Below are 27,184 nucleotides of genomic sequence, written 5' to 3' on the forward strand. Positions count from 1 at the left end.
AGACTTTCAACAAATACACGAATTTCATGGTTCTTTCATTCATTCTGAATATGTTAAGCAATTTGTGCAGACAACGGTAATCAAAAACTTGTATATCAAACACTTTGGTACTCTCTGGTGCCCTTTAGGTTTTAGCAATCACAAACTTCAGTCGTAGTCTCATGTCTTCATCCCTGTTTGCGATGTGCTTGGAGTTTAATAGTAAACCTAGCGACAGTGCAGCATCTCCAACTAGCCATTCATGAACACCTTCTCACGTTGATTATAGAAATATAGGTCAGAGGATCTTTTCACAACCTCCTGCCTCTGAGGGGCCAGAGATTTGTTTGAAGTATGCATGATATCATTCTCCTCAGAGCCCCCCTGACCTCAGAACTCTAGAATCAGTTGAACTAAAAGCCCAAAAGAGTGTCGTCTTTTGTTTGGGCAAACAGATTAGGTCGAAGAGCCAGGTCTTGAGGTCTCACAGCACAGGTGCTGTCAATTGTGGCCAACATGTATTGTCAAATACCTCTTTTGGCCAATTTAGAAGGGCTCCAGAGGCGCTATGGCTAGGCAACTGCTCTGTTCAGGTCCAGTTTAGACTCTTTGTTTAGGTTTGTCCTACTCACATTTTACTGTTGTGCTTTGGAAAGCAGGAAATACCTTTCACGAAAACAATTGATTGCTAAATTATTTTCGAATAATGCAATCTCACTTACCTCAGAACTGCAATCTCCTGAACGGTTATGGCCCTTTTATCTTTTGTTCCCATGTATGAAAATATATTTGGCTTCACTCTGTTGTAAAGAAGAAACAAAACAACGGTAGTGACACACATTTTTCCAAAGGTATTTTTACAGAATTTTCAAACGTAGGATACATGAAAATTTCAACACTGAAATCATAGCTTAAGAATAGAGTTACAGTGGGGCAGGTTGCACCTACCCCCATACAACATGCTGTCCTACTGAACCAGACATGTCCCAAGGAGGAAATACATACCGTCAAATGCGCTGGGTTGGCCTGGGTCAGACTCGCTAACCTCATCAGCATAAGTGAAATATGCTCACTGCACATTCCGTTACACAATAATCCCCCTTTCACCTGTCCTACTATAGGAATGATAGAAAGTGGGGGGTGAAAGAAAGAGCAAGAAAAGGAAAGAAGAGAAGTGCACATGGAGAGCTCTTGCTTGTGGTTATACCTTGGTCAGCAGGAGTGTGCCTTATGGGCTACCGCCCTTCCTTGGTTCTGTTCACGGGGGCTCGAAGTGACCCAAGTACTCATCCAGTGTTGTCCACATACCCCTGGTTGCTAGTCTCCAGGGCGAGTTACGTAGTGTGATACTGTTAGCAAACACAACACTCCCCATGAAGAACGGGTGGGGACTTGTTCTGGGGCATGACATAAATGTAAAGTGGACATTCTGTGAGCAAACCAAAAGTGTCTCCTGTTATAAACGACTGCAATTTATCCAGTTCAGGTTTATTCACAGGTCTTATTAAACCCCACAGCTATGTTGCGATATGGTCTTTCCGCATTTTCCGCATGCTGGCGCTGCTTTGCTCCAGATGCTGGATTCCACCACATGGCTTGGTCTTGCTTGGAGTCAACTCCGATTGGCAGAAACTTGCTAACTAACTTCAGGAAATGACCACCCCAGAAAAGGACTATTACAATAATGATGGAAGTAAAAGGTTATGTCAAAGGCGTGCTAAATCCTTACTGAAAATGTGTTGCCTTAGCCCTGATGCTCGGTAAAAGATGGGTAGTAATGCACTGGGAAAAGAAGACAGTCCCTGGATGCGCCCTGCAGATTTGTGACCTCACCACATCTGCTGAAAATGCAGGTGCATATATTGAGTTGCTTCCCCCCGCTTCCAGACCTAAAGATGTATGGGTTCCTCTACATGCTTACCTAGCTGCATTCAACCACTCCTTCTAAATTGTGGTGGAGAGTTAAGTCAGGAAGACTAGAATTAGAACTTTATAAGGGGGCAGGAGGCTCTAAAATCCAGTGGAAGAATAAACCTTGTGAGCTGATTGTTGTGATGTCAGAAAGATGTAGTATCGCTATACATAACTTTGCGCCCTGTGCTCATGATACCTCTGCTTGATACTTAAACTTTCTATATGCCTGACCTGTTTGATTAGAATGAAAATAAAGGTTACAAAAAAAAAAACAGAATAGAGTCATAGCAAAGTAGCCATTGGCTCTCCACCCTTTACCCTCTCTCGCCACATTCCCTTAGGAACACCCTGGTAAGAATCATGGCAATGAGGAGATTAGCAGTCCCACACCCAGCCACTCAACCATCCTTCCCAATGTTCGTTTTCAAAGGAACAATCCCATCGCCCTCCATCTTCGTGGGCATACTGTGCTTAGATATCCGTTCAGTTAAATGTTGAAGCAATGTAAGCCACAAACTCTCAAACTGTAAATGACTCCCTTTGCTATTACAAATCAGACGCTCCATTGATAGGATGACACTGATAACATTGAGATGAGAAGGGTAAATCAGTGTTATTAGGCACATTTATAGCATAAACACAAGTGCTGGTCAGATTTAGACACATCCAAGAGGTCTCAAGTTTGAACCCATATCCCCTGGGTCAAAGGGGATAGTGTCTTACAGTACTGCTTAAAAACCTTTCACAATATCTCCCCAAAAAGGAAGTAGCTAGGGAGCATTCCCACCATATGTGTCATTTATCACCTTTCCATAACTGCCCAACACTTCCTCCAGCAAAGCAGGCTTGGAGAGAGGTACATATGGAGCAACTTAACCAGGGTGTACATACAAAACCTTATAATGTGTCTCATGATTCCCAATGCAGCAAGAACTTTTAAGTATGTTTCCTCTCAATACCTCCCAGATTTTTGTCATAACGGGTTTGCACAAAATGTTCCCCCATTTATTCATATGTGCCTATATGGGTTTCTGGAGATGATTTCTAAAAGCCCACCAGTCAAGATATCAGGATTTCAAGCAGCAGCATCTTTCTTATGGCACCAGCTTCGACTCATGTGTGTATGCCCAGTATTTTACCTATCAAATTGAAGGCTTTTTGTTTCTTAAAGACTGAAGTCCACTTTTCACTGTGTGAATGACTTACTTCTGTCAGCTTTGAATAGATATGTATTCACCCCACATACCCAGACTCTTTAGGTGTCAAAAGTGCACCTCTGTAGCACCGAAATAAAGGCACTGTTAAAATGAATGGGAGGGTCAGCAAGCTACATCCACAAGTATCGCCAACAATCTTTGTATTTCATCCTCAGACCCTCCTACTCCGCCTGGGACAACACCTGGTGGCCCTCCGGAGTCCACCAACCCCTACAGACCACACACGCAACCTCTGCATCATCCTCGACTCCACCCTCTCCATGACCCGCCAGGTAAATGCTGTGTCCTCCACCAGTTTCAACTGCCTGCGCACCCTCTGCAAGTCCTTCAAATGGATCCCCCCCCCCCCCGAATGCAGAAGGACCGTCACTCACGCGCTCATAACCAGCAGACTGGACTATGGCAACGCCCTCTATGCCGTAATCAACAGAACTCTCCTACACAAACTCCAAACCATCCAGAACACCGCAGCCAGACTCGTCCTCGGGACTCCGCGTCACAAACACATAACCCAACACCTACAAGACCTCCACTGGCTCCCCGTCAAGAAGATGGTTACCTTCAAACTCCTCACCCACGCGTACAAATCCCTTCACAACATCGGACCCAAATACCTAAACGAGAGTCCCCTTCCACGTACCCAAGAGGAACCTCCGCTCCGGCGACCTCGCCCTGGCAGAGATCACCCTCATCCACAGAAACAGAGCTGGCGGAAGAGCCATCTCCTACATCGCAACCAAGACCTGGAACGAGCTCCCAGTGAACATCAGACGCTCCCCGACCCTGCACATGTTCAAGAAGGACCTCAAGCCCTGGCTCTTCGACTGATCCAGAGCTGTACCCTCAAACCCCCCAGCGCCTTGAGACCCTCACGGGTGAGTAGCGCGCTCTATAAACCACGATTGATTGATTGTATGAAAGGGTCTTGGGTCGTCATGGGAGCATACACCACAACAATAGTCACTATCTTTCCAGCTACCAAATCCGATATGATCTGGACCCTCATACTCTTGATCTGCCTAGCTGTCCAATTTCTGAAAAGTCATGTCCCTCTTCAGAAAAGTAGCTACCCCATTGTATTTGGTATGTGCCGAGGCATAAAAAGCAATCGGGTATTCTGTGTGTTTAATATGGCCTAGTTTGCTCTTTTTCAAATGTGTTCCCTGCAGCAATAGGACGCCAGGCAGACTAATTGATAGTGCCCTCCAGACCACCCTGTTTTCTTCAGCGAGGACTAAGACTTTTTGTTTTTAAAGAGACAATCTTCTCCTTGGGCTAAGCCTTTGTGTGTATATAGGGGTTTACACAGTTGTGTGTATACTGCTAAGTCTCAGAATATTTCTAAAACCAATTTGTCAGTCTCCTCATTACAGTATTTAGTTCTCCTGCTCCTCCTTTTAGGACCTGTAGCTCCATCTCCTTCTGCCATTTGAGTTCCCCCATAAGCTTTGCTCTCCCTTGTTTTACAAGGATGTCTGTGCTTCCAAATCTCCCCTATATCTCTCCACCTTAACAGTCAAACCGTAAAAATAGTAAATAACCTGAAAATACCAAAGATAGATAATCAAGCCTATGACCATAGACCGGGCAGAAACATATTCTAACAATTCCTCCTTCCCTACCTCCAATTCAACCCTACCTAACCCCATTGGGGGCCAAGTCACATGCCATGGAACTGTTTACCGGGAGCAACTGGGACCCCCTTGCTCTTTCTGGCAGCACACTATAACCTCACTTAAATATTTTCATTGACAACCCAACTCAACATCGTCCATTCTGTCATATTTTTGAGAATAACATTTACCATCAAGCATATCTATATAGCCAACTGAAGAAATCACAACCTGTGTCCCAAGATTTACTTGACCTTCAGTCCTGTCTACTTCTCAATAGCAGGCAATATTTCCTAGTTCAAGTGTCTGTTTTCCAAATCCTGCCTTGGCGGTCATCTGAATTTCTCACAGCATCTCTGGAACCGCTTCCAGTTTGCCTTGGCCCCCTGCTGCTATCATAGCTCCACTGGTGGTCTAACCACCTGGGCCTGGTCCAGTCTCTTACTCCACTTAGCTAGTCATTTCCATCTAGCCCAAAGGATGGTCCATCACCATCAAGGAACATCTCTATCTTATGTTTTCAGACCTCAGTTTGCCTATCATGCAGCTTGAGGTCCACAATATTGGCGGTTAGACCATGTGGAGATGCATCAAACTCTTGTCTATGTATATTTTCAATCTTCCCAGAACTCCTGCTTGAAAACCATCAGACTGCTTTACTGATCCTCCTGCATGATAGGTATTACAGCCTCTGCATTCGTCATACTTGTCAACAAGTACAGCAAAAGGTCTTATTGCAATGCTTTCTTTGGCGTCATTCACTCAAATCCATGGAGGCTTATCTGCTATTCATGGTGAGGTATTCCCCCAGATTATACCAGCCATGCGTCAGCTCTTCAATTCTGTACACTCTCCAGCTTTAAATGACCATGCATGCCACAACACCTTCAGGATTCATTGTGCTATAAGTTCATTCCTTATTTTTACTGAAAGTTTCACCATGCCATACGAGAGATGTGTTTCTTCCTATCCTTCACCCGCTCAGATATGGGCCCTGGACTCAGCATACAGCCCCTTCAGCTCAAGTAGCACACCTATAATTACTCTGCCCGACTGAACTCATTGTTTGCTGCTCTCCTCAAATCCAGGCAGTACTTTTCAGATTCAGCTACTCCTCTTTAAGCCAGCTCCCAGCCCATAAAGAGCTGTGGTTCCACTAGGTACCAGCAGCCTCTCTCTACTCACCTTAAGTAGAAGCTCCTGGCCACCACCAACTGCCAACGCCACCACAAAGCTCAAAATGCACCAGATCCACTCTCTCCTAGCCGGTCCAGTGTGCCGTATCAGTGTGTCATATCCTTCTTAAACTAAGCTCTATCACATCTGGACCTGTGACGAGAAGACCTTGTGTATTTATTTCAACCACTATCTTGGCCTCAACAGCAAGAGGACTCTCACTCCAGAAATTGTCCAAGCCTTTTCTTATGTACAGTAGAACCTTAATTTGAAGGTCGGTAGGTCTCCTTAACTATCTTTCCTCCATCATCCACTGGGTCGAGTCTCTACTAGAAGCAGATGGGATTTGATGTGCCGGGCTAGGAACTTGGCAAAATGAGAACAAGCACCTTCACACTGTTATCTTGGCCACCACCTATATTTTTTCATTTATTTATTTTTTAGTTTTTTGACTCCAGGGGATAGAGTTTATTCACTGCAGCAGCCTTCCTAGAAGACTACACTAGGTCCCAACAAACAAAAATTAGGACCCCAAACAGAATTTTTCTCAGGGAAACACCACCCCCCTCGAGTCCATGAAGCACAGTTCTGCTCAATACTAAGTATGTACTTTTAGTCAGATATCATGCCTTTTCTGTCTGTATGTGTGTCGTGTGTTAGTCACCTCATATATGTTGTGTGTTTTTAGATATACCATACATCACGCAGCATGTTTGCCGGGCATGTTTATACCTTTTAGGTTACAGCCACGATGCAAGCCTGGACGAGTGCACGCCCCATTAAGGAGCACCTCACCAGCATGGAAGTACATTAAAATGTGTACCCACCTACTCCATAGGAGAGAGGGGGCTGTTCTCTAGCCACGGTCTTTTTACTGTTACAGATACACTACATGACAGAGATCGTATGTATAATCATGCATGCTTTATTAGTGGCAGCGTTTTGTTCATTTAATTTTTTATTTCCACCTTTAGGTTTAATAGGAGTGGCAAACTCAGGGCTGGTCCCTGTGTGGTCCTGATGAAGAGCTAGGGGTAGGCTTGAAACATGTTGCTCTTACACAGAACTCCTACCCATTACAGTTAGGTTTTTAGATATATCAACCTAGGAGCGATAATAAAGTTGTTTAGCCCACTAGCAAAGTATTTTAAATCACTTTTACCCACTCTACCACACCGTGCACCACACATAGTCTTCCATTTCAGTGCTCCTACGTAGTTTCCGCAAGTTGTAGCACGCCCCAGTTTGTAGAGAACTGGGATGGCCCCAATGATGAAGCATGTCACTGTGGGGAAACCCTGGTGAGTGAAGGGACTCAAGAAAGACATTTTTCTTTCCTGAAGGCATTTTCAGATCATATCGATTCGGAGCCTTTCTCTTTTGACTGGGTCCTCTAACCCGAAACCTCGGGTTTCATTTGGAATATACTTTATAATCACATCAGAAATATTTACTCTATTTGGCGAATAAAGGCAATTACACAATCATTACAATAATCTTGCCTGCTTATTAATTTTTTTTAAATGTTCTTTATTGTTACGGAGCTATGCGATGTATGTGACCTGTGACAAATAAAATCTGGTTTAAAAAGAAAAAAAAAGTTCTTTATTGGCTTTTTAGTGAACACAACTCAAACACAGTTATACATTTTCTTATAGGGGTACAATTCAGGTTGTAGTTGCCATGTGCATCGGGACTGTCTAGTTTTGATTACATTGAAGTAGAATTATCCTTTAATGTTACTTTTAATTGTTTATTGAGTTTTCGCAAACAAAGAGCATGACAATATCCTTTAATGTTACTACAAGAAACTCCACACGGTTGCACATTTCAATGCACAGTGCAGTCACTCACATTTTTAACATTACATTGACATTGCCACCCCTCCCCTCTTTCAGTATTTTGTATAGTGCTTCCCCAACTCCTGCTCCCTCTGGCTCACTGTGCCTGCTTATTAATTATGCACATATCTACATATTTATAAAGACATCCAATAAAAAGTTACTAATAGTTTCCTAATACACAAATACCTAAACAACAAATAATAACCAACTTCATCATCAAGTCTTTATTCGGTTATTAAAACAAAACAACCATAAAAGTACAATAAAATCGCAATTTACATAATGTCATCATAAAGTACAGTTAATTCATCACCCATCAGGATATAATAGATTTCCGCAACCTAAAAACATTTTTTTTAAAACGCTGAGATAGATGCAACATTTAAAATATTATCTAAACATTGAACAGCGATTTATTTCCATGATCTTCAATATCGGAACAATCCATCTTCGTCTTGGGGTCGAATAACCTTTACAAAAGGCGAGGATATGAATATCTGATTGTTCAGAAGTTTTGTCGCATGGGCATTTAGATAAAACTTTTGTCCAATCGTTCATATTAGGGAAGCTAAGCGACCTGAATAAAATATTTAATCTAAAACGAGTTAATAAAAACCTCTCATAATCACTCATTTGCAATTTAACATATGGCTGCATTTTTGGGGTAGTTGTTGTCAACTGGTGTGCTACCACCGTTTTTTTCAACAACTCGGTAGTGGATCTACGCTTTTCCAGATAACTCATACACTTTTCCTTCAGTGCTTTTCTGGAAATATCACACATGGATGAAGGTTCATCGTAATAGATTTCCAGACCTAGGTCGGTGAGAAACTTCCTCACATAGCTTAGCCATCCAACCCTGCCACCATTGTCTAGCCTCATCACATCGTTCAAGACGGAGCGGTTTAATTTACATTCTTCGGTGGTCCAGGCCCTATGCCATAACAGAACTGGTGCAACCTTTATAGTGTCTTCTAAATATGGTTCCCCAAGTTCAGTGTGGCAAACGTATGTAGATACACTTTCTGGAACAGCTAAAAGATATTTCATGAAGGAGTTTTCCACCACCTGTAATGATCTCACATTAGCGTATCCCCACAGTCCAGCGCCATATGTGACGATCGCTATGCAGGTTGCTCTATACACTATAAGCATCTCCCCAATGGGTTTTCTACCCATTCTTTTGCTAAAACTTTTTAGGGCCATTAATGATTTGCAGAACAATAACCTTGTCTTGATTGCATTGCTCCATAGACCTTTATGGTCGAATAAAACACCTAGGTATGGAAAGGTTAAGGTAAAATCAACTGGGCTAGAGGAGACAAAAAGTGTCTTTCTCTTTCTAACTGCCCCTTGGCCACAAGTCATGCTAAAGGTTTTAGAGCAATTTATCCTTAAATCCAAACTGATCATAAAGTCGGTAAAGGAAGTGACTATGCTTTGCATGGCCATCGGTGTCCTGCCCATTAGGACAGCGTCATCAGCGTATAACAACGCTGGGATTGGTTTTCTACCCACCATTGGCATGTCCCTGCCCTCCTGTAATAATATCCTCTCCACATCATTAATATAAAGTGTAATGAGAAAGAAATGTTGAGGTTGCTGCAACTTTAAACATGCATCCTATATTTCAATCTGCATTTATTCTAATCATATGCAGCACATTTACAGCATATATGTTTAAAATACTTTTCTATTGCAAGGTCTGATTTATATATCATCACACTCCTAGTAAGGAGTGCTACATAGAATACCATCCCGAAGTTGGTCTAAATCAGTTAAGCTTATCTGTGTCCGACACAGAAGCTGCTTTCAGTCTTACTGTGGCATGCAGGGTGCAAGAGGGACTCTCCTATTACATGTTCAAGATATTCTAGGCGTTCATTCAAACCTAACCTTCGATGTTTTTGCTTACTCTATCTATGTTCTGGAATCTAAGTGGTCAGTTGCCATTTCCATACTCCCCTTTGATTTAGCTTTGTTTGCCCTAAGTTGGCAGGGTTTTAGGGAATATTTATTATTAGTGCATAACTAAGTTTAGTGCATAACTAAGTTAAGTGTCTTGATTTGTTTTGATCTTATTAACCCAATATACCATTTTGTCCGCTAGACCCTTCGGTTTGTGGGGATATATAGGGTTTGTAGGTACTCTAAGAACCCATGGTACCCAGAACCTACAACTGACCTGCACCGTACAGTGGCTTTTCATTGTGTACCCAATAAAAACTGGTTCATATGGCAAAATATGTAGGGTGAAAAATGGGTGTCAAGAAAACCGGAGTATTTTTTAAATTGGCACAAGATATGGAGTTTAGGAGCAGTGTTTATTTGTACATCTCTGAATGTGTGGGTACACATACTAGCATGTGATTCAGAGGGAAGTCCACCTTCCTCCTTTCACCTCCAAACCAGAGGAAATCATCTGTGGAGTACCCCAAGGAACCCCTCTCAGCCCCAACTTCTACAACACTTATATGACAACTCTGGCCAGCATCGCCAAAACCCATGGACTTATCCTATATCCTACGCTGACGTCACACAATTCCTCCTCTCCCTCTCTGAAGACACCACCAAGACCAGCTTCCACAACTGCATGACGGACGTCGCCGCCTGGATGAAGGACAACTGCTTGAAGATCAACTTGGATAAGACAGAGGTACTGATTTTTGGACACAAAACCTCCCATGGGGACGCATACTGATGGCCCTCAGAACTCGCACCTACTCCTACCCCCGCTGACCAAGCTAGGAGCCTAGGCATCATTCTGGACAACAAGCTAACCCTGACAAAACAGTTCAACTCAGTCTCCTCTTCCAGCCTCTTCATTCTACGCATGCTTTGTAAGATACTCAAATGCCTATCCCAAAGCTCAAGACACACCATCAACCATGCCCTCATTCAGCCGACTGGACTACGGCAAAGCTCACAACGCAGGTTATTACAACTCACCTCCTCTTCCGATTACAGGCCATACAGAACGCCACAGATCAACTCTTCCTGGATTTCCCGAGACGAACCCACATTACTCCCTACCACAGCGAACTCCACGGCTCCCTGTCCAGAAAAGATGCCAGTTCAAGCTCTTGAAGCATGCTTACAAGACCCTAAACAACTGCGGACTCACCTACTTGAACCACCACCTGAACTTCTGTCAGCCCACCGACCCCTCTGCTCCATGTCCCTATCTCTAATACTCACCCGCACCATGCATCCGACGTAGCAGATGCAGAGGTCGTTCCTTCTTCTACTTAGCAGCAAAGACATGTAAAGCGCTACCCTTCTATCTACAGAAGTCCCCATCCATTTCAGAGTCACAAACGTTCCTGAAGACCTGGCTATTCGGCTAATCAACTGCACCCTGCCAGCGCCTGGATACCCTCACAGGTGAAAATAAGTACTCCACAAATCCACTGATTGATTGTTTGACTGAGCGCATTTTTCAAAATGTCTTCTTTCTTACACACTGGCTTACATTTGAGATGCACAAATGCAGCGAAATCCAATTGGTAATAACAAATGTTCTACTATTCTATATTCCTACATCTCTTCTGATAACAATGGTACCTCACTTGCGTGTTTAGGACTAGTGCCCCCGATAGTAAACAGGTTAAAATGAACAATGGACCAACACATTTTTCCACTGAAAAGTGACCTTTTTCCCCCAAATGTGGTTAGTTGTGGATTTTAGGTCCTAGCAAAGGAACGTTGGGAAACCTAGTATACCTGTACATATATGAGGGAATCCAGGCTTGGTGTGGCTCTCATCAGGTTTTATTTTAGTCAGAATCCCTTGCAAACCTCAAACTTTGACAACATAAAAAAACTCTGATGAAAAGTTCTGGAATCAGTGGAAAGCCACACACTTCCTTCCATCCAGCAGTCAATCATGGCCCCAAATTTGCAAGTATCCCTAGCGCCATCTTGCCACGTACCGCTTTAGGTCCTTTTCTTTTCGTAGTTTCTTGGCCCCCCACACAAGTGGGGTATGTAGGAAAGTGCCCTTTTGTGCATGGTTGCCCCCACTGTTTGCCTAATGTTAATGTACTTTGACTGAGTGTACCCTGGGTTCCTGCCGACCAGGTGCCCAGGGCCTATGTTCTTTCCCTAAACTGTACAGTTACAAAACCCAATTGGCAACCCTCTGGCCACATGCAAGTCCCTTGTAAAAGGTACCATAGGTGCCAGGGGCACTGTGACCAGAGAAGGCCTCTAGGGGCTGAAGCACTTATTGTGCCACCCTTAGAGGCCCTGTACCTTTACACACACACTGCCATTGCAGGCTGCGTGTTTAGGTGCAGAACAAAGTGAAGAGTGGACATGAAACATCTCTGTGATCCATGTATACAATCCACTGCCCTGGCATAGGCAAGCCAGCCCTCTAGCTTAGTGCACTATACCAGTGGTGAGGGTACAGGTGCGTGAGCCCTGTACCCGTATAGTGTCTAAGTAAATTCTTCGACGTTTTAAGTGCAGTAATACCATAAAGAGTACATGGTCTGGTAGTTTGTCATTACAAACTCCATAGCACCATAATGGCATTACTGAAAACTGGTAAGTTTGGTAACAAACTTCTCATCCCATTAAACCCACACTGATGACAGTGTGAGATTTAATTAAAAATGCACTCAGAGGGCATCTTAGATATGGCCCCTGAAAAACGACCTAAGTTTAGTGTCCTGGCTGAGAGGCTGCTCTCTGCTGCCACCACCAGACCTGTTTCGGGACACCTGGGTCGACAGCCTGCCACTCTTGGGGTCCTAAAACAAAGCACATCCTGGGACGAGGTGCCAAGCCTCTTCCCCCAGGATGGGCAGGGTCCACGAAGGGAAAGCTTTGAAGGCTTGCTGCCTTTGTTAGCTACCCCAGCCATTTGCAGCTCTCAAGAACTGCCCCCCACCTTTCTAACCCCCACTTTTGGGGGGAAAATCGGTGGGGAAACCAAGGTAGGAGGAGAGGTGTGCCCACCTTTGCCAACCCCGCCCCTCAGGTGGGGGAGGTGAGGTAAAGCACAACTCTCAGTCTCCGCATTCTTGCAGATGGGGGGACCCAGCCAACCAGAGTGAGGCTCTTGCCCCCTCCCACTGGAGGGTGGCATAATAGGGGGTGTATCCACCCCCAGGAAGGGACACGTTGGTCCCGACCTGTACCTACCTGTAACCCCCCTAGGGGCAACCCTGAACCTTACTTCCTCAGACAAGAAAAAACAAGAACGGAAGAGCTGTGCTGAAGAAGAAGATGAGTACACAAACTAACTTGGCCCCAGCCCAACCGGTCTGTCCCGACCTCGACTGACTACAGCGAAATTCCGATGTATTCTGCAGCCAGCAGCCCTCAAGAACCCGGAGGAACTGCCCTGCATTCCCAAACCAGATTTTCTCACCCACAGATTCTGCCTCTGGCCAGATCCACGAGTCTGCACCACTCTGCACCTAACGCCCACGGCCCAAGTTCGAGTGGCCCAACACCATGAGGAGGTCTCCCCGGCGATCCTGACCTGGGATCTGGTGATCCCTGACCTGCCTCAAGTCTCCAACCGACGCCTACAGCCCTTTTCTGGAGGATCCCCCCGAATGCAATAGAAGCCGGTTAGAAAAAGCTGACGCCAAAAGACACCCCTGCACCTGATGTCCCATGGCCTTGGGGGGCCCAACCGACGGTGTCCCGGCATCCAAAGACATCCCAACATACCTCTCCAACTGGTGGTTGCCTCCAGAAGATCTTCGCCCCCACGCCTGTAGAGTTTGTTGCAACCGGAGAATCACCATTGAAACCAACAGGGCACCCGGTGCCAAATCAGCACCCTGCACCCGGCTGCCCCTGTACCGCTATGGTTGCACCTTGTGTGCTAAATCGCATCCTCCTCTGCCCTGAGCGTAACACCAGGAGCCTTGCTCCCACAACCTTGTGGCCTACTTGTGAACAGCCACCAACCGGAGGTCCCCACCCCCCACTGGATAACATTGGGCCTCAGCACTCTTCACCCGGCCGCCCTAGTGCCGCTGAGGGTGCTTTGAGAGTCCATCATTGACCCTGGGGAACCCTGCTTCTAACCCCTGGAAACCAAGACCGGGTACTTACTCGTACACCGATAACACTGTTTTCTCCCATAAGACTGCATTGTCTGCTGTTCTGTAAAAAAATCTTTTAAGTGTTTTGCACCAGACTCCCTTGGTGCTCAGACTTGGAATGTGGATCTTTGCCAGATGTCGTAGTTTAAGATCTCGAACAGGGGAGTCAGAGGTAGTCTCAACAACTCTGGAAAAATAATGAGTACAGAGGGGAACCGCAAGACGGGAGAGGGGCATAGGAGGGAAAGGGTTGGGCCAGTGCTGCCTGAAAAATTTAAGGAAAGTGTACCTGGGGTAGTCAGCCCTATCCGGTCACAGGCAGAACTCTCTAAAAGAGATTGTAAATTAATCTTGACTAGCAATGGTCAGCTGTGTGCAACCCAGGAGAGTAGCAACAATGTCGGGGGAGATCGGATACCGACGCTGGAGATCTGGTTTTTCTCTTTCTGGTCACTCCGACGGAAATGAGGAAGACCTAGAATCACTGGAATGTCCTAGTAGGAGAGACTCAAGAATCACATGAGAGTATCCTTTGTAATGAAAGTGTACCCCCAAATAAAGAAAACCAACAGGGAGGTCTCGCAGCGGCAAAAAGGAAAATATCTCAGGAGCTCCAATGGGATTATACAGGAACTCCAGCCCTAGAAGGATCTAACCCTACGGGTAAGGATCCAGGACGGCCGAGTCAACCGGATGCTCCTACACTGGATATATTCTATCAAAGCATCATGGCACACCAGGATGAGACGTGCTTGGAGAGTAGGAAAACTCAGTCAGTAAATAGAAAGATACAAGTAGCAATCAGAAAGGTTGCAAAGACCTGTTCGGAATTCACGGAACAGATGGCGGAAATGGAGACCTGGATAATGACCCTTGAGGACGAAGCAGGTAACAGTGAGAAATCGATTAACTCCCTGGAAACTCAGATGATGGACACTCAGTGGAAGTTGGAAGACTTAGAAAATAGGCTGAGAAGGAACAATCTGAAAGTACTGAGTATGCTTGAAGGAGCCGAGGGGGGAGATCAGTGGAAATTTATCATCGAGCTGTTCAAAGGCGCCTTCCCAGAATTATCTGCTTGAAGTCGGAAAAATTAGATCCAAAGAGCCCACTGAGGGGAAGGGGAGGTTGGGGATGATAAAAGGGGTATTTATTCAGAACCCAGCAAGCAGAAAATGGTATTGTTCAATGAGGCATCAAGATATTTGTCTTTTCTGTGGAGGATTATGATGGAGTTTTTTAAAAGAGGAAGCAGCAGGAGTAAATGTTGGAATTCCAGAGATGGAAGTGAGGGAGCTTAATTGGTTTATTGCCTCAAGCAAGGTCACGGTGGGCAGGAATTTAGAATTACAATATGGTAAAATATTGGATTTCCATAGCTACACTCAATATATGTGGGTTGAATGATAGAGCCAAAAGGCAACGGGTGGCATCAGTTTTGAGGTTGTGGAAGTTCGATATCATCTGTCTTATCTGATCTTGGATTTGACCTTCTAGGGTGTTGTCAACAAGGGCTAACCTCCAGGGGGGTGGCTATATATAACCAGTTCAGTCTGCTCGCACTCTGAGATCTAACAATCTTTGCCTTCTCTACTCCCCCCGCTTTCGCCGTTCTAGGACAGGGGGAAGAGCCTTCGCTGTGGTGACGGCCAAACTGTGGAATAGCCTCCTACTCTGTCTTCGGCTGATCACATCTGAACCAGTGTTCCGACGCAAGCTGAAAACATATCTGTTTTCCAACCTATAGCCACGCCTCGCCTGACTCCTTTGGTGCCGCCTCAGTCTGTAGCGCCGGGACACCCCCGTTGGGGGTAGCCGCGCGCTTTACAAGCTTCAAAATAAATAAATACTAGGAAGATATTCTAAACTTCGGAAACTATCAGATAAAATGGTGAGGTGGGTAATTGCAGACTGTAAGATTGGACGGTTTATGCTGTGTTCAATTTATGGAGCTAATATAGAAGAGGCTGACAGTTTGGATTTTTTGAATGTTGAGCTGTCAAAATGGCTAACCCCTTTGGTAATGTGTGGAGAATTTAATTTACATTTAAATGTGGATAAAGGATTAAATTCCCCCTAGGGAGATATGAGAAGGAAACCTACACTATTTAAAGCACTTACGCGTCTGGTTAAAACTCACAGGCTGGATGAAGTCTGGGGGAAACGCATGACACCAAATCCAGGATATACTTTTTTTTCACACCCTCACAATAAATTAGATTGGATGAACTTTTTATATCTAAAGCACTGACCAATCAAGTTATGATCCAGAGGCACCCAAGGGTACTTTCTGATCACAATCCCCCCCCCCCCCCCCCCGAGTATAAAGGTTTCACTGAAGGAGGTATGTAAGCCACGGGCTAAGTGGTCCTTTGATAAGAAAACTTTTATGCAACAAGGAATATTTACAGCACATGCGACAATGGGTGACTCAATTTTTGGAGCTCAATAAGGGATCAAGTAAAGAAGTGGTGATATGGGATGCGCTAAAAGCAGGGATCCGGGGGGAAACACGGAGCTACACATTATACCAATAGGAAGCGTTAGATCTATGACTTTCTCAAGGAGTTGTCTTTCCTTGAAGAGTGTCAGACACAAGAAATAGGTCCGAATATCAGCAACCCAGAAACCCACAAGAAAATCGCAGCCATTAGAGCTAGGATAATGCAGTCTGTCAATCACGAGAATGCCACTAAATTTCACATGCGGAAAATGGAATGTTAGGAGTATCAGGAGAATGTGGGTTGCCTTTTGGCCCTTCGGACTAGGCAGAGGGAGGTAGCTATGGGGATTGAGGAAATCGAGGGCGGGGAAGAAACAAAACATGGTAATACCCTCTGAAATTGTGAAGGTCTTCAAGAATTTCTTTGATAAACTATATATAGAAGACACACAACCTACAGCCAGGAATGATGCCCGAGATACTACAATTAATCGATGGGGCCAGGCTTGGGTTGGAAGATCAGTCGATCCTTGAGCAACCAATTTAAGCAGAAGAAGTGGCTGCAGCAATGGGATCATTTGCTATTGGGAAGGCTACGGGCCAGCTAATATACCTTTTGGAATTATATAAGACAAAAAGAAATTGTACAGTTGGTTTGAATGAAAACCATATGAAACTGCAAATGTGTAAAAACAGAATTACCTACCTTTTGTCTACCCTCTAATAAAGCCTTACTGCTCACCCACACTACCACAAATAGAGAATATGGTATTATCTACTTTACCTCTGCCTACATTTGGGGTTCCATTGGATTCCCCGAGTGTCTAGTTTTCAGAGCTGTCTGGGTCTGTTAGGTTTTCCTAGGTGGCAGCATACCCAAGCTGAAAAAGTGTAGCCATTTCCCATTGAAGGTTGGACAATATTGGGAGTTAAACACACTCTCGTGGACCATACGTAAAAACACCACCCAAAAAAACCAATTGTTTGTTTGCTTGCCATTGGGATGGGATGGGATTTTTTAGTACACTGGGAGTTAAACACACTCTCGTGGACCATACGTAAAAACACCACCCAAAAAAACCAATTGTTTGTTTGCTTGCCATTGGGATGGGATGGGATTTTTTAGTACACTGAGAAGCAGAAAGACTGTTGATGCTTTAGGGGTGAGGGTGGGGGCCTGAAGGTAGTATGGGCCAGACCCACCTCATCATTTAAAAAAATGAAGCCAGCCATACAGTGGGCTTTCTGCTCCCCACCAGGGGCAAATCGAGGGCAAACCTCCTGTCTGCCTTGGGACCAGTTCCTGAGGAAGCCGATTTGCCAAAACGCACATAGAATAGTGAGCAATATATTAGTCAGGCCACTACTATGTAATCACGATTTCAATAATCAGTCTGCTGTATAATGTATAATTATAGTGATTGTTGTTCTCACCAGTAAGCAAGAGAGATGTGTAATAGTATGATTGTGTGAGATTGGGAGAATATGATCTATGAATGAACTGCTGTTTTTGTAATCAACAACAATGATCATGTATCTGTATAAACAGAATTTATTATAAAGCCATCACTATATTTATTTTTATCTTAATAATAAATAAGAGTATATTTTTCTAATTAATGCAGTTTTTGTCTCTCAGTTTGCCCTAGAATGTGCTTTAAGCTCTGTGATATTAATCATTAGTGGCCCGAGTTTTTCTTATATGCTAAAAGGGCTAAGCAGTCACCAACGGTTAGGACACCTAAACACAATCCAACAATAAGTTCAGTAGCTTCAGTGCTTCTCTAAGGAATTTCACACATCCAGCTGATGGCTGGGTGTTCACACCACTGAAACATGCAATGATAGCTGAGTCGCACTGTCTTATGGCGAGTTTATGAAACGGGTTTCAGCCAGTAACATCTTAGATTTTTAAAGGCTGGGCACACTCATAACATGCGAGAGACTTTCCTTCTTATAATTACATAAGCGGCAGTGCTGTTCCGTAGACCCTGCTTTCCACGGTCAGTTTCATGGGGGAGGCTAAGTACACTGCTTTTCCCGACTCTTGATACAAAATCTATCGAGGCGGCATAAAGCGGAGGTGCCTTTTTGCAGTTTGCAGCTTTAATCAAAGAAGAAAAAAATCATAAAATTATCTTCAGTGTCATGCCAGGGTCTAAAACCCAATTGAGTAATGGGTATTAAGGTCATGTTGTTGGACACTCCTCCAGCTCATTGTTTAAGATTTTGGCGAAGCATTCACCTTTCACATCAAGTAGGGCAATGAGCCAAAAATTAGATGGAATGTCATATGGGCCATTTTTATGAATTTAAGTAAGTATGGCACCTCTGCAGCTATGGCACCTCTGCAGCTATCAAGCACTGTATTCTCCCACAGACAATTCTTAAGGGGTCTCAATAGAGCTACCCATTCGTCTGTAGCACTTTTGAATAGTCTTGTGGGCAAGCCATTCGGCCTATGGCTCATGCGGCTCAAAAAGAGGCCAGATTATGATTAATTGAATCTTCGGACATCCATGCTTCACTCCAGTGCAGTTGTCTTTTATCCAAGCGGTCAACTAGTTCTTCCTCTGGATCATCCTGACCGCACTCATTTTTCCCACAACTGTACAAATTGAAGATGTAGTTAGACCACTTTGTGGCGGATGTTGCAGGGTAAGTTTTCATGAGTGTTGTAACTCGACCTTGTCTTAACAAGATTCCAAAAGTATCAAGGGCATTTGCTATTAATGCCTGTTGTTCTTTGGCGTGGGAGAGTTCCCACACTTTTGATCTGAAGCCATTCCTGATATCTGCTGCTTGTGCGGTAGTAGTATTAGTTTTGTTCACTGACCTCTGAAAGTTGTTCAATTCTAGTTTGAGGGTCCTTAACGCCGGGTTACAAGGTCCTTTCTGGATGATAGTGCTGCCTTGCTTTTGAGCCTTACTTATAAGTCTCTATTAGCTTTTCCAGTAAATTTGGCCAGATCGCGCCATGAAGAATTACTTGCCTCATATTGGAGAGATACTCTCAACTCCATCAGGACCGCAGTAGAGGGTAATGTTGACCATTTTATTCTTTGGAGGCCACAAGTGCCTTCTTCTGTACCAATAATTTGTAATTGTGTCAACCTAGGAACACCCATATGGAGGGTACAGAATAATATTGGAGGGTACAGAATAATATTGCATGATCACTCGTCAATGTGTGACACACTTGAAAATTGCTTGCCCACATTAAATGCTGTGTTCCAAATATAAGCTATCAGGGAGGCACAGGAGATCGTTGTAAAAGGGGGTTCTTGGGAAATTTTGGGGGAATGTTTATTATTGTATTCGCATGCAATATCATCAGCCAATTGAATACGTTTGAGATAATATATCGGAGACATAGCCTGAGTGGGATACAGAATGTATTACCAGAATGGGATGCATATCTTATGGCAACCGAAAAACAATAAAATATGGTTGTTTTTTTTAAAGATCGTTGTAGGGGGGCGTGGCCAAGATGGCGACCGGGACTAACGTGGGTTACTGAGGTTCCCGTCCTGAATCCTCCCGAGACCCCTGAATACGCACCGAGACCCCCGAGCAGAGTTGGCAGGGTCCCGGAGATGCCGGACTGCGGACCCGACCCAGTAAAAGCGGAGAGTGGCGGCTCCTGCACAGCTGCGGAGCCCTGTCTGCCTCACACCGCGGCCTGGCCTGCCCTGCTGCAAATGGCAGCCGCGGCGGTGGAGTGACGGCCGTGATCTGCGGCCTGCGGAGCGTGAAACTGCTGGGGGCGGAGAGACAGGTACTGCCAACAGCTGCGGCCCAACGGCGGAGGTGAGCACTGCGGCGGAGACGGCCCCGGGGGTGCTCGGACCGGCGCGGGGCTCCCTACAGCTACTTGAAAAGAACTCAGTCTGGAGGGCGCGAAACGGGGTCCCCTGGCTCCCGAGCCCGCAGCAAGCAACAGCCCTCATTTCTGACCCCTGCCACTGCCCGCCTCTGACTGCGCTGTGGGGGATGGCCCCGCGGGCCATGTGGTGTGCGGACAGCTGAGGCGGGGACGACCGACGGCGGGGCGACTGCACGGAAATTGAGCCCCAGGCTTCGGGGCCTAGCTGACAGGGCCGCCTGCACTCCTGGACCTCCCGGCAGCTTTGGACGGCGCATCGCCCAGAGACAGCGCCTTGACACTGCGGCCACAGCGCCAGAAGAGGGGGTTCTGAGCCCCGACGCGTGACGGTGAGAGGCTGCCTGCTGGGCTGCGCGGGCGCCCAGTCGGGAGCCTTGGAAATCTAGCCCTAGGCTTCGGGGCCCACTGGTGACGGTCTCTGGTGGGCCCGCTCAGGGTCACGGCTGCACGGCGCATCAACACTGAGAGGCAGAGGTACCATCGAGCCGCACTTCGGCGGTCTGTGCCCGAGGGGAAGGTGGGGGACAACAGCGGTCGGCCACATACAGGTCGGTGACCTCTGGCACGATAACACTGAGGTAAGCGCAGGATCTCAGGACCTAGCAAACAGCAACCACTCTGCCAAGGGACCTCCTCACTTGCCTTTGCCTGCCCCAGAGAGGGACTCCCAGCTTCCTCGGGAGGCCAGCACGGTTTGGTGTTTGCGCCGGCCCACGGACTGCCCGCCGGGGGGGGTGTGTGCCCAGTGACCCCCGGGGTCATCAGGACAACACAGAGGGGGCCGCACGATTACGGACATGCTCACTAAGGGCGCCCAGAAAGGGGAGAAGAGCCCAGCAGCCATGGCACTGACGAAGAGCGCGACGGGGCATGAGGAGGAAGGGGCCCCCATCACTAAGTCGTTTTTAGAGACCCTCTTTAATACGCTGCGTGATGATTTCCACACCCTAAAGCAGGACATGGCTGGCGAATTCCGGGAGTTACGGAGGGATGTGGATGGCCTGGGGGAAGAGGGTGGTCGCCGCAGAAGACGCCGACCGCACCAGAAGTGAGGAGGTGGAGCAGTTACAACAGGAGGTGGTGCGTCTCCGTGAGCAACTGGTAGACCTACAAGCGCACATGGAGGACCTTGAGAACCGCTCCCGCAGAAATAATATACGGGTCCGGGGCGTGCCACTTCAGGCAGAGGGGAAGGATGTCTCCCTCTTCCTTCAGGGCCTTTTCAGAGATGTCTTGAGTGAGGCAGTGGACTTTGCCATCCGCATCGACAGGGCGCACAGGGTCGGCTTGGCGCGCCGGGCGCCTGCCCCTCCCTCGGACATACTGGCGTTTCTTCCCGACTTTCCCTTAAAGGAGCGCATCCTTCAGGTGGCCCGCAAGAAGCAACCCCTTCGCTACCTGGGCCACCCGGTGGCTCTCGACCAAGATCTCTCGGCGATCACCCTGCAGAAGCGCAGGACCTTCAGACCGGCCACCGCTTTTCTACGCGACAAGGGTGTTCCTTATTCCTGGGGCCATCCCTTTAGATTGATCTTCAAGTGGAACGGGACTCTCCAACAGCTTCGCTCCCTCCGAGACACCTGTGCCCTGCTGGGCATAGATCAGGATGACGACACGCCGACGGGGGACCCCTCGGATCGTCCCTCACGACAGACTTCGCCGAGGTCCTCGAGCGACAGATGGCAACAGGTGGGACGTCGGCGCTCGCCGAAGGTGTCTCACAAGCCGGACCCAGCGACAGTGGCACATGAACAAGCGGCAGCCGTGGAAGAGGTATCCAAAGACACGGCGCCGGCAGCAGACTAGCTTGGGACGTGAGCCTTGCCTGGGCAAGCTGGCTCCTGCAGAAGTCAGTAAAGGGGGTATCTTTTTCTTCTTCTTCTTTGCTTCGAGTTTTGCGGGTCTGGGGGGGATGAGGGGGGGGGGGCCGCAGAGGTCGCCACTGCCACAAACTCCTCCACGTACGGACTCCGTATGCCTGAACTGAACACGGATAGGCCTAGGACTATGACACAGTTGGAATTCCAGTTGGGGTTCAGTTGGAGACTGGGGGTTTGGGACCTGGGGGAGGTTGGGGGGGAGGGAAGTTGGGATCCGGGTGGAGGGAAGCGGGGGACTGGTCATTGGGACAGGGGGTTTGTTGGGGTTGGGGATGGAGGGAGGGATGGGAGTTTTTTGGGGGGGTGGGCCGGGGATTGGGTTGGGGTGGGGGGAGGGACCGTGGGGGGGAACCAGTGTGCCGGGGGACTTGCGAGACTGGACTGCTCGCCACAGTCTCACTCACCACGGCGACGGGATTGCACTCGCGCTGCGCTCCCTTTTGTCTGAATTCCCATGACAGACCCCACGATAACGATATTGTCCCTTAATGTAAAGGGTCTGAACAACCCTGTCAAGAGGAGAGCTATGCTTTCGTTCCTGGAACACTCCGGGGCTGAGATTTGTCTACTGCAAGAGACTCACCTCCTGCCAAAGGATTGGCACAGAATGCGCTCCCGTGCCTTTCCCCAACAATTCTTTTCCTCTCTCCCAACGAAAAAAGCAGGAGTAGCTTTCCTGGTGTCTAGACGCTTCCAGGGCACGGTGGGGGACAAGGCGGGGATGTCAAAGGCAGACTCTTAGCTTACACCTTCCTGATAGGAGGCCAACGCTTGACAATTGGTACCCTCTACGCCCCAAACACGGGACAGGAGGCTTTTTTGAAGGGTGCCATCTCAGAATCGCTCCAATCCTCTAACTCCCACTTGCTCATCGGGGGGGGACTTCAATCTGGTGATGGACACAAAGGTGGACAGGTCGGGCCACCGCTATGGGGACACGGGTGCACTTTCAGCTGCCGGCGCGGAGTGGCTGCAGGAGAGGGGCCTGGTAGACCTTTGGAAAGCCAAATATCCCAGCACAACACAATTCACCTTCTATTCCCATGTACATCACACCTACGCCAGACTAGATCACTTCCTGATTTCCTCTGACCTGCTCGCGGTACTCGGTGACGTTAGCATTACACTGGCGGCCCTCTCTGATCATCACGCGGTGGAGCTCTCGCTTAGGGTCCCCAAGTCCCCACGGGTCATGGCGGCTGCGCAAAACCCTTCTGCAGCGGCCCGACGTCGCCAAACAACTTCACACGTGCATTAGTGACTACTTGGTTACCAATGACACCTCGGAGACGTCGGTCTCGGCCCTGTGGGGCGCCCTGAAATCGGTGGCCCGGGGGGAACTTATTGCAATTGCAGCGGCGGAAAACAAGGTCCGCCACGCTAAGAGGGAAGATCTCACCGCTCGGGTTTCTGAGCTGGAGAGAGTTCATAGTCACACCGGCGCTCCGCGGATCTGGTGACAATTGAAGGCCGCTAGGGCCCAGCTCGCCAGCTTGGACATGGACAGGGCGGAATTTGCCGCTCTACGTCTACGTCACACCTATTATGTCGGGGGTAATAAAACTGGCCGCTTACTCGCTAGCGCCCTGAGGGCTAAAACCCAGCGCTCACAAATCTCTAGCCTTACAGACGACTCTGGGGCCAATATCACTGGGGAAGCCCAAGTTGCAGAGGCGTTTCGGACCTTCTATGCCTCTTTATATAGGGCCGACACTGTGTCGACGGAGGATGCTGATGCCTATCTGGAATCGGCAGAGATCACTGCGCTATCCCAGGCAAACGCAGATGCCCTTGATGCCCCCATTCGCGTGGACGAGGTGCTGGCTGCTATATCCCGCCTCCGCCCTCTCAAATCCCTTGGAGCAGACGGCTTCTAGGCCGGTTTTTACAAAACCTTCAGCCTGCTATTGGCCCCCGTTCTCACCCGGCTCTTCAACTCTTTTGAGGGCCCAAGCTCCATCCCCCCGGATATGCTGGCGGCTGAGATTGTTGTGCTACCAAAACCGGGCAAGAAGCCCACGCACTGCTCCGCGTTCCGCCCTATCTCTTTGCTCAACCTGGACCTGAAACTCTTTACAGGCATATTGGCTGCGCGCCTCGGCCCGTGCCTGCCTGGGATCTTGGAACCCGATCAATCGGGCATTGTTCCAAACCGCCAATGTAGCGACAATACCAAACGGTTACTCCATTTGATCGACAAGGCCCACTTTCAGGACTCGGACTCTGCGCTGCTAGCCATCGATGCTGAAAAAGCGTTTGACCGCGTCGACTGGACCTATTTACAACGAGTTTTGGCGCGCTTCCGGTTGGGTGACCACTTTCAGTCATGGGTCGCGAGCTGCTACCACTGCCCTCTGGCTAAGGTCCGCCTGGGCGGCCTCCGGTCAGGCCCTTTCAAGATCCAGCGCGGCACGAGGCAGGGGTGTCCCCTCTCACCCCTCCTATTCGCCTTGTATGTGGAGCCCCTTGCACAGAAGATCCGGGATAATCCTGATATCCATGGCATATCCTTCGGCCGAGAACCCCAAACGGTCGGCCTATATGCCGACAACATCATAGCCGTCCTCAACCAACCCGCCCGCTCCGTCCCTGCCTTTCTGGGGGAACTGGAGTCTTTTGGAGCTGTCTCCGGCTTCAAAATCAACAAGGGGAAATCCCTGATATTGCCGCTGGGGAAAAACGCCCGCCCGCGACTGGGCATGCCTGCCTACGGGGGAGGCCTACAGTCGACCATGCAACTCCAGTACCTGGGTGTTGCCTCACCTCCTCTACGGACTCAACGGTGGCTCTTAACTACACTACCCTCACATCCCAGATCCGGTCCGACCTCGCGCGATGGTCCAAGCAACCCCTTTCCCTGCTGGGGCGGGTCGTAGCAATGAAGATGTCGGCTCTACCTAAAATGTTGTACCTCTTTCAAACTATACCGGTACGTCCCCCAGCTGGCGTCATCGCGACCCTACAAGCTGCCCTCCACCATTTCATCTGGGGGGGCAAAAGGGCACGCATACACAAGCGGCTAGCGTACCGGAGCCCGGATGAGGGGGGTCTTGGGATCCCTAACCTCCTACAATACTTTCAAGCTCCCAACTCCGCTACTTGGTGGAATGGTATAGGCCGGAATCTGAGAAGCGATGGCTATTTCAAGACAGGGCGATGGCCCAGACATCCCTTTGGAAAGTTCCGTTCCTCCTTCGGCAGCACAGACCGCGATATCTCTTGCTGTCACCCATCACCCGCACCATCATGCAGGTCTGGGACTCGGTCGCTGTCAAGAGAGGGTTGACGACTTTCCCTTCCCCTCTCACCCCCATTTTGGATAATCCGGAGTTCCCACCGGGCACAGACCTACACGCTTTCTTACAATGGCGTGGTGTCAGCTGCCTTTCCGCTGGCCATTTTTTTGATCTGCAGGGCTTCCTCTCCCTTTCGGATATAACACAATACTACGACGTCACCTCCCCGCACCTTTTCCAGTACTTCCAAATCCGGCATTGGCTCACGCACCAGTGTTCTGGGTTTCTGTTTCTAGCTATCATCTACATCCTTGGCATGATACTTTTGATTGGGCACCTGTACCTAGCTTACTGTTTGAACTACAGAGAAGACATGACTGTCTGTCTCGCTCGCCTTCTGTGCTTATTGCCTTTCCATTGTATTGCTATGCCTGTTTTTGCTCTTAAAATCAATAAAACACATTTGAAATTAAAAGATCGTTGTATATGTGCAGGTGGCTGTTTGGTCCCTGATCCCTCTTCCATTCAGAGTTCTAAAGTCCAAGGCATTCAATGTTGCAGCAAACTTCTGGCCTACCTTCTCTTACTTTCAATATCCCAGAACGATCTAAGGGATTCCACAAACATTGTTCTCTTCCTCTTGCCAAGGGAATGGATAAGGGGTTTTGAGCAGAAACATATCAAAATCCCTCGCCGAGACCCACATTTCTGTAAGGTTTTAATTAACTTTAAAATGCCACTTGCGATTATTTTCTTTTTTGGTTGTTTCGGATTTATATACACATTTCCAATAATAAGCGCCTGCTTGTTTCTTCTCTGACAAGACAACGTTGCTGTTAACATTAGAAAAATGAAAGCCCCAGAGCAGGTAGCTAGCATGCTCACTTCTGGCACCAGATCTTTATGAACCAAAAGTGAGACTCCTCAAGCACTTAAATTAATGGAATGCTGGGGGCACTTAAAGCACAAGTATCAACCCCTAGGAATTCTGATGGTATGCAGGGTGTGTTTGTTTTTCTCACAACAACATTTTATTGTCAACAGCCAGAGGATGCCCGGCAGGGAGTTGAACAAAAACATAGCTGGATACAAATCACGGATACTGATGTCGACATTTTCCATTAAGATACATAATGAAAGATTCTGTACATGGCAACTGGTCATGAAACCAAGTAACCATAGTGTCACCCACCTACAATAAATATAAAGCATAGAAAATCTGTCTATTACGAAAGAATCTACACCACAATCATCTGTAAATACCCCCATTGCAGTCATAGTCAAGTAATTCCACTGGTGAATCAGGAATAGGCTCCAGGTAAATACCCCAATAGTCTGCCCATCTCTTCCATATCTTGGGATGTTTCCGTGGACAGCCCCAGGCAGCAAAGACAGGTACCTCAAGCCCCATGAAGAAATCCAAGTCCTTTTTCCAGACCCCTAAAGAAGGTGGGGAGGTGTCTTTTCAATGTTTTGCAATATCGCGCTTTGCAAGTGTGAGGCCCAGTAGCAACAAATGCTGATTATATATATTTCCCCCTATTTCATCCATGATATGCAGGAGGGTCAATCTGAGTGTATGAGGGACATCCGACCCCAGTACCCGTGACAAATAGAAAAGAACACCATGCCAACATTTCGAAAGGGATGTACAAGACCAGACGGTGTGGAGAAAAGTGCCGTCAAACACCCCGCACCTGAAGCAGAGCGGGGAGGCGATTGGTCCCGCCCGCCACTGCCGGTGCCTAGCGCAGTACACTCTGTGCAGGTATTTGAACTGTATGTATCTCTGGCACGCTGCAATTGCAGCACCACGCGGGGACTCCAGTACCTCGGTCCAATCTTCGTCATCTAGTGGGCCCAGATCAATCTGCCAAGCCTCCCTCATGTGGGGCAGTGTCATGTGGCTATTGGTAACTATTGTGCAA

General features: G+C 47.6%; 1 protein-coding gene across 4 annotated transcripts in view; it reads right to left on the bottom strand.

Annotated features, from left to right (window-relative positions):
* PUS7 (pseudouridine synthase 7) overlaps positions 1-27,184 on the bottom strand; it is a 285,701-nt gene that overhangs the window by 123,570 nt on the left and 134,947 nt on the right. For all 4 annotated transcript variants that reach the window (XM_078680365.1, XM_078680374.1, XM_078680391.1 and 1 more), the window contains one exon: positions 702-779. In XM_078680365.1, coding sequence (XP_078536491.1) covers positions 702-779 — 78 coding nt within the window. The remainder of the gene's footprint in view (positions 1-701; positions 780-27,184) is intronic.

This window comes from Lissotriton helveticus, chromosome 1_1 (assembly GCF_964261635.1).
Source record: "Lissotriton helveticus chromosome 1_1, aLisHel1.1, whole genome shotgun sequence".
In the NCBI taxonomy this organism is placed as follows: domain Eukaryota; kingdom Metazoa; phylum Chordata; class Amphibia; order Caudata; family Salamandridae; genus Lissotriton; species Lissotriton helveticus.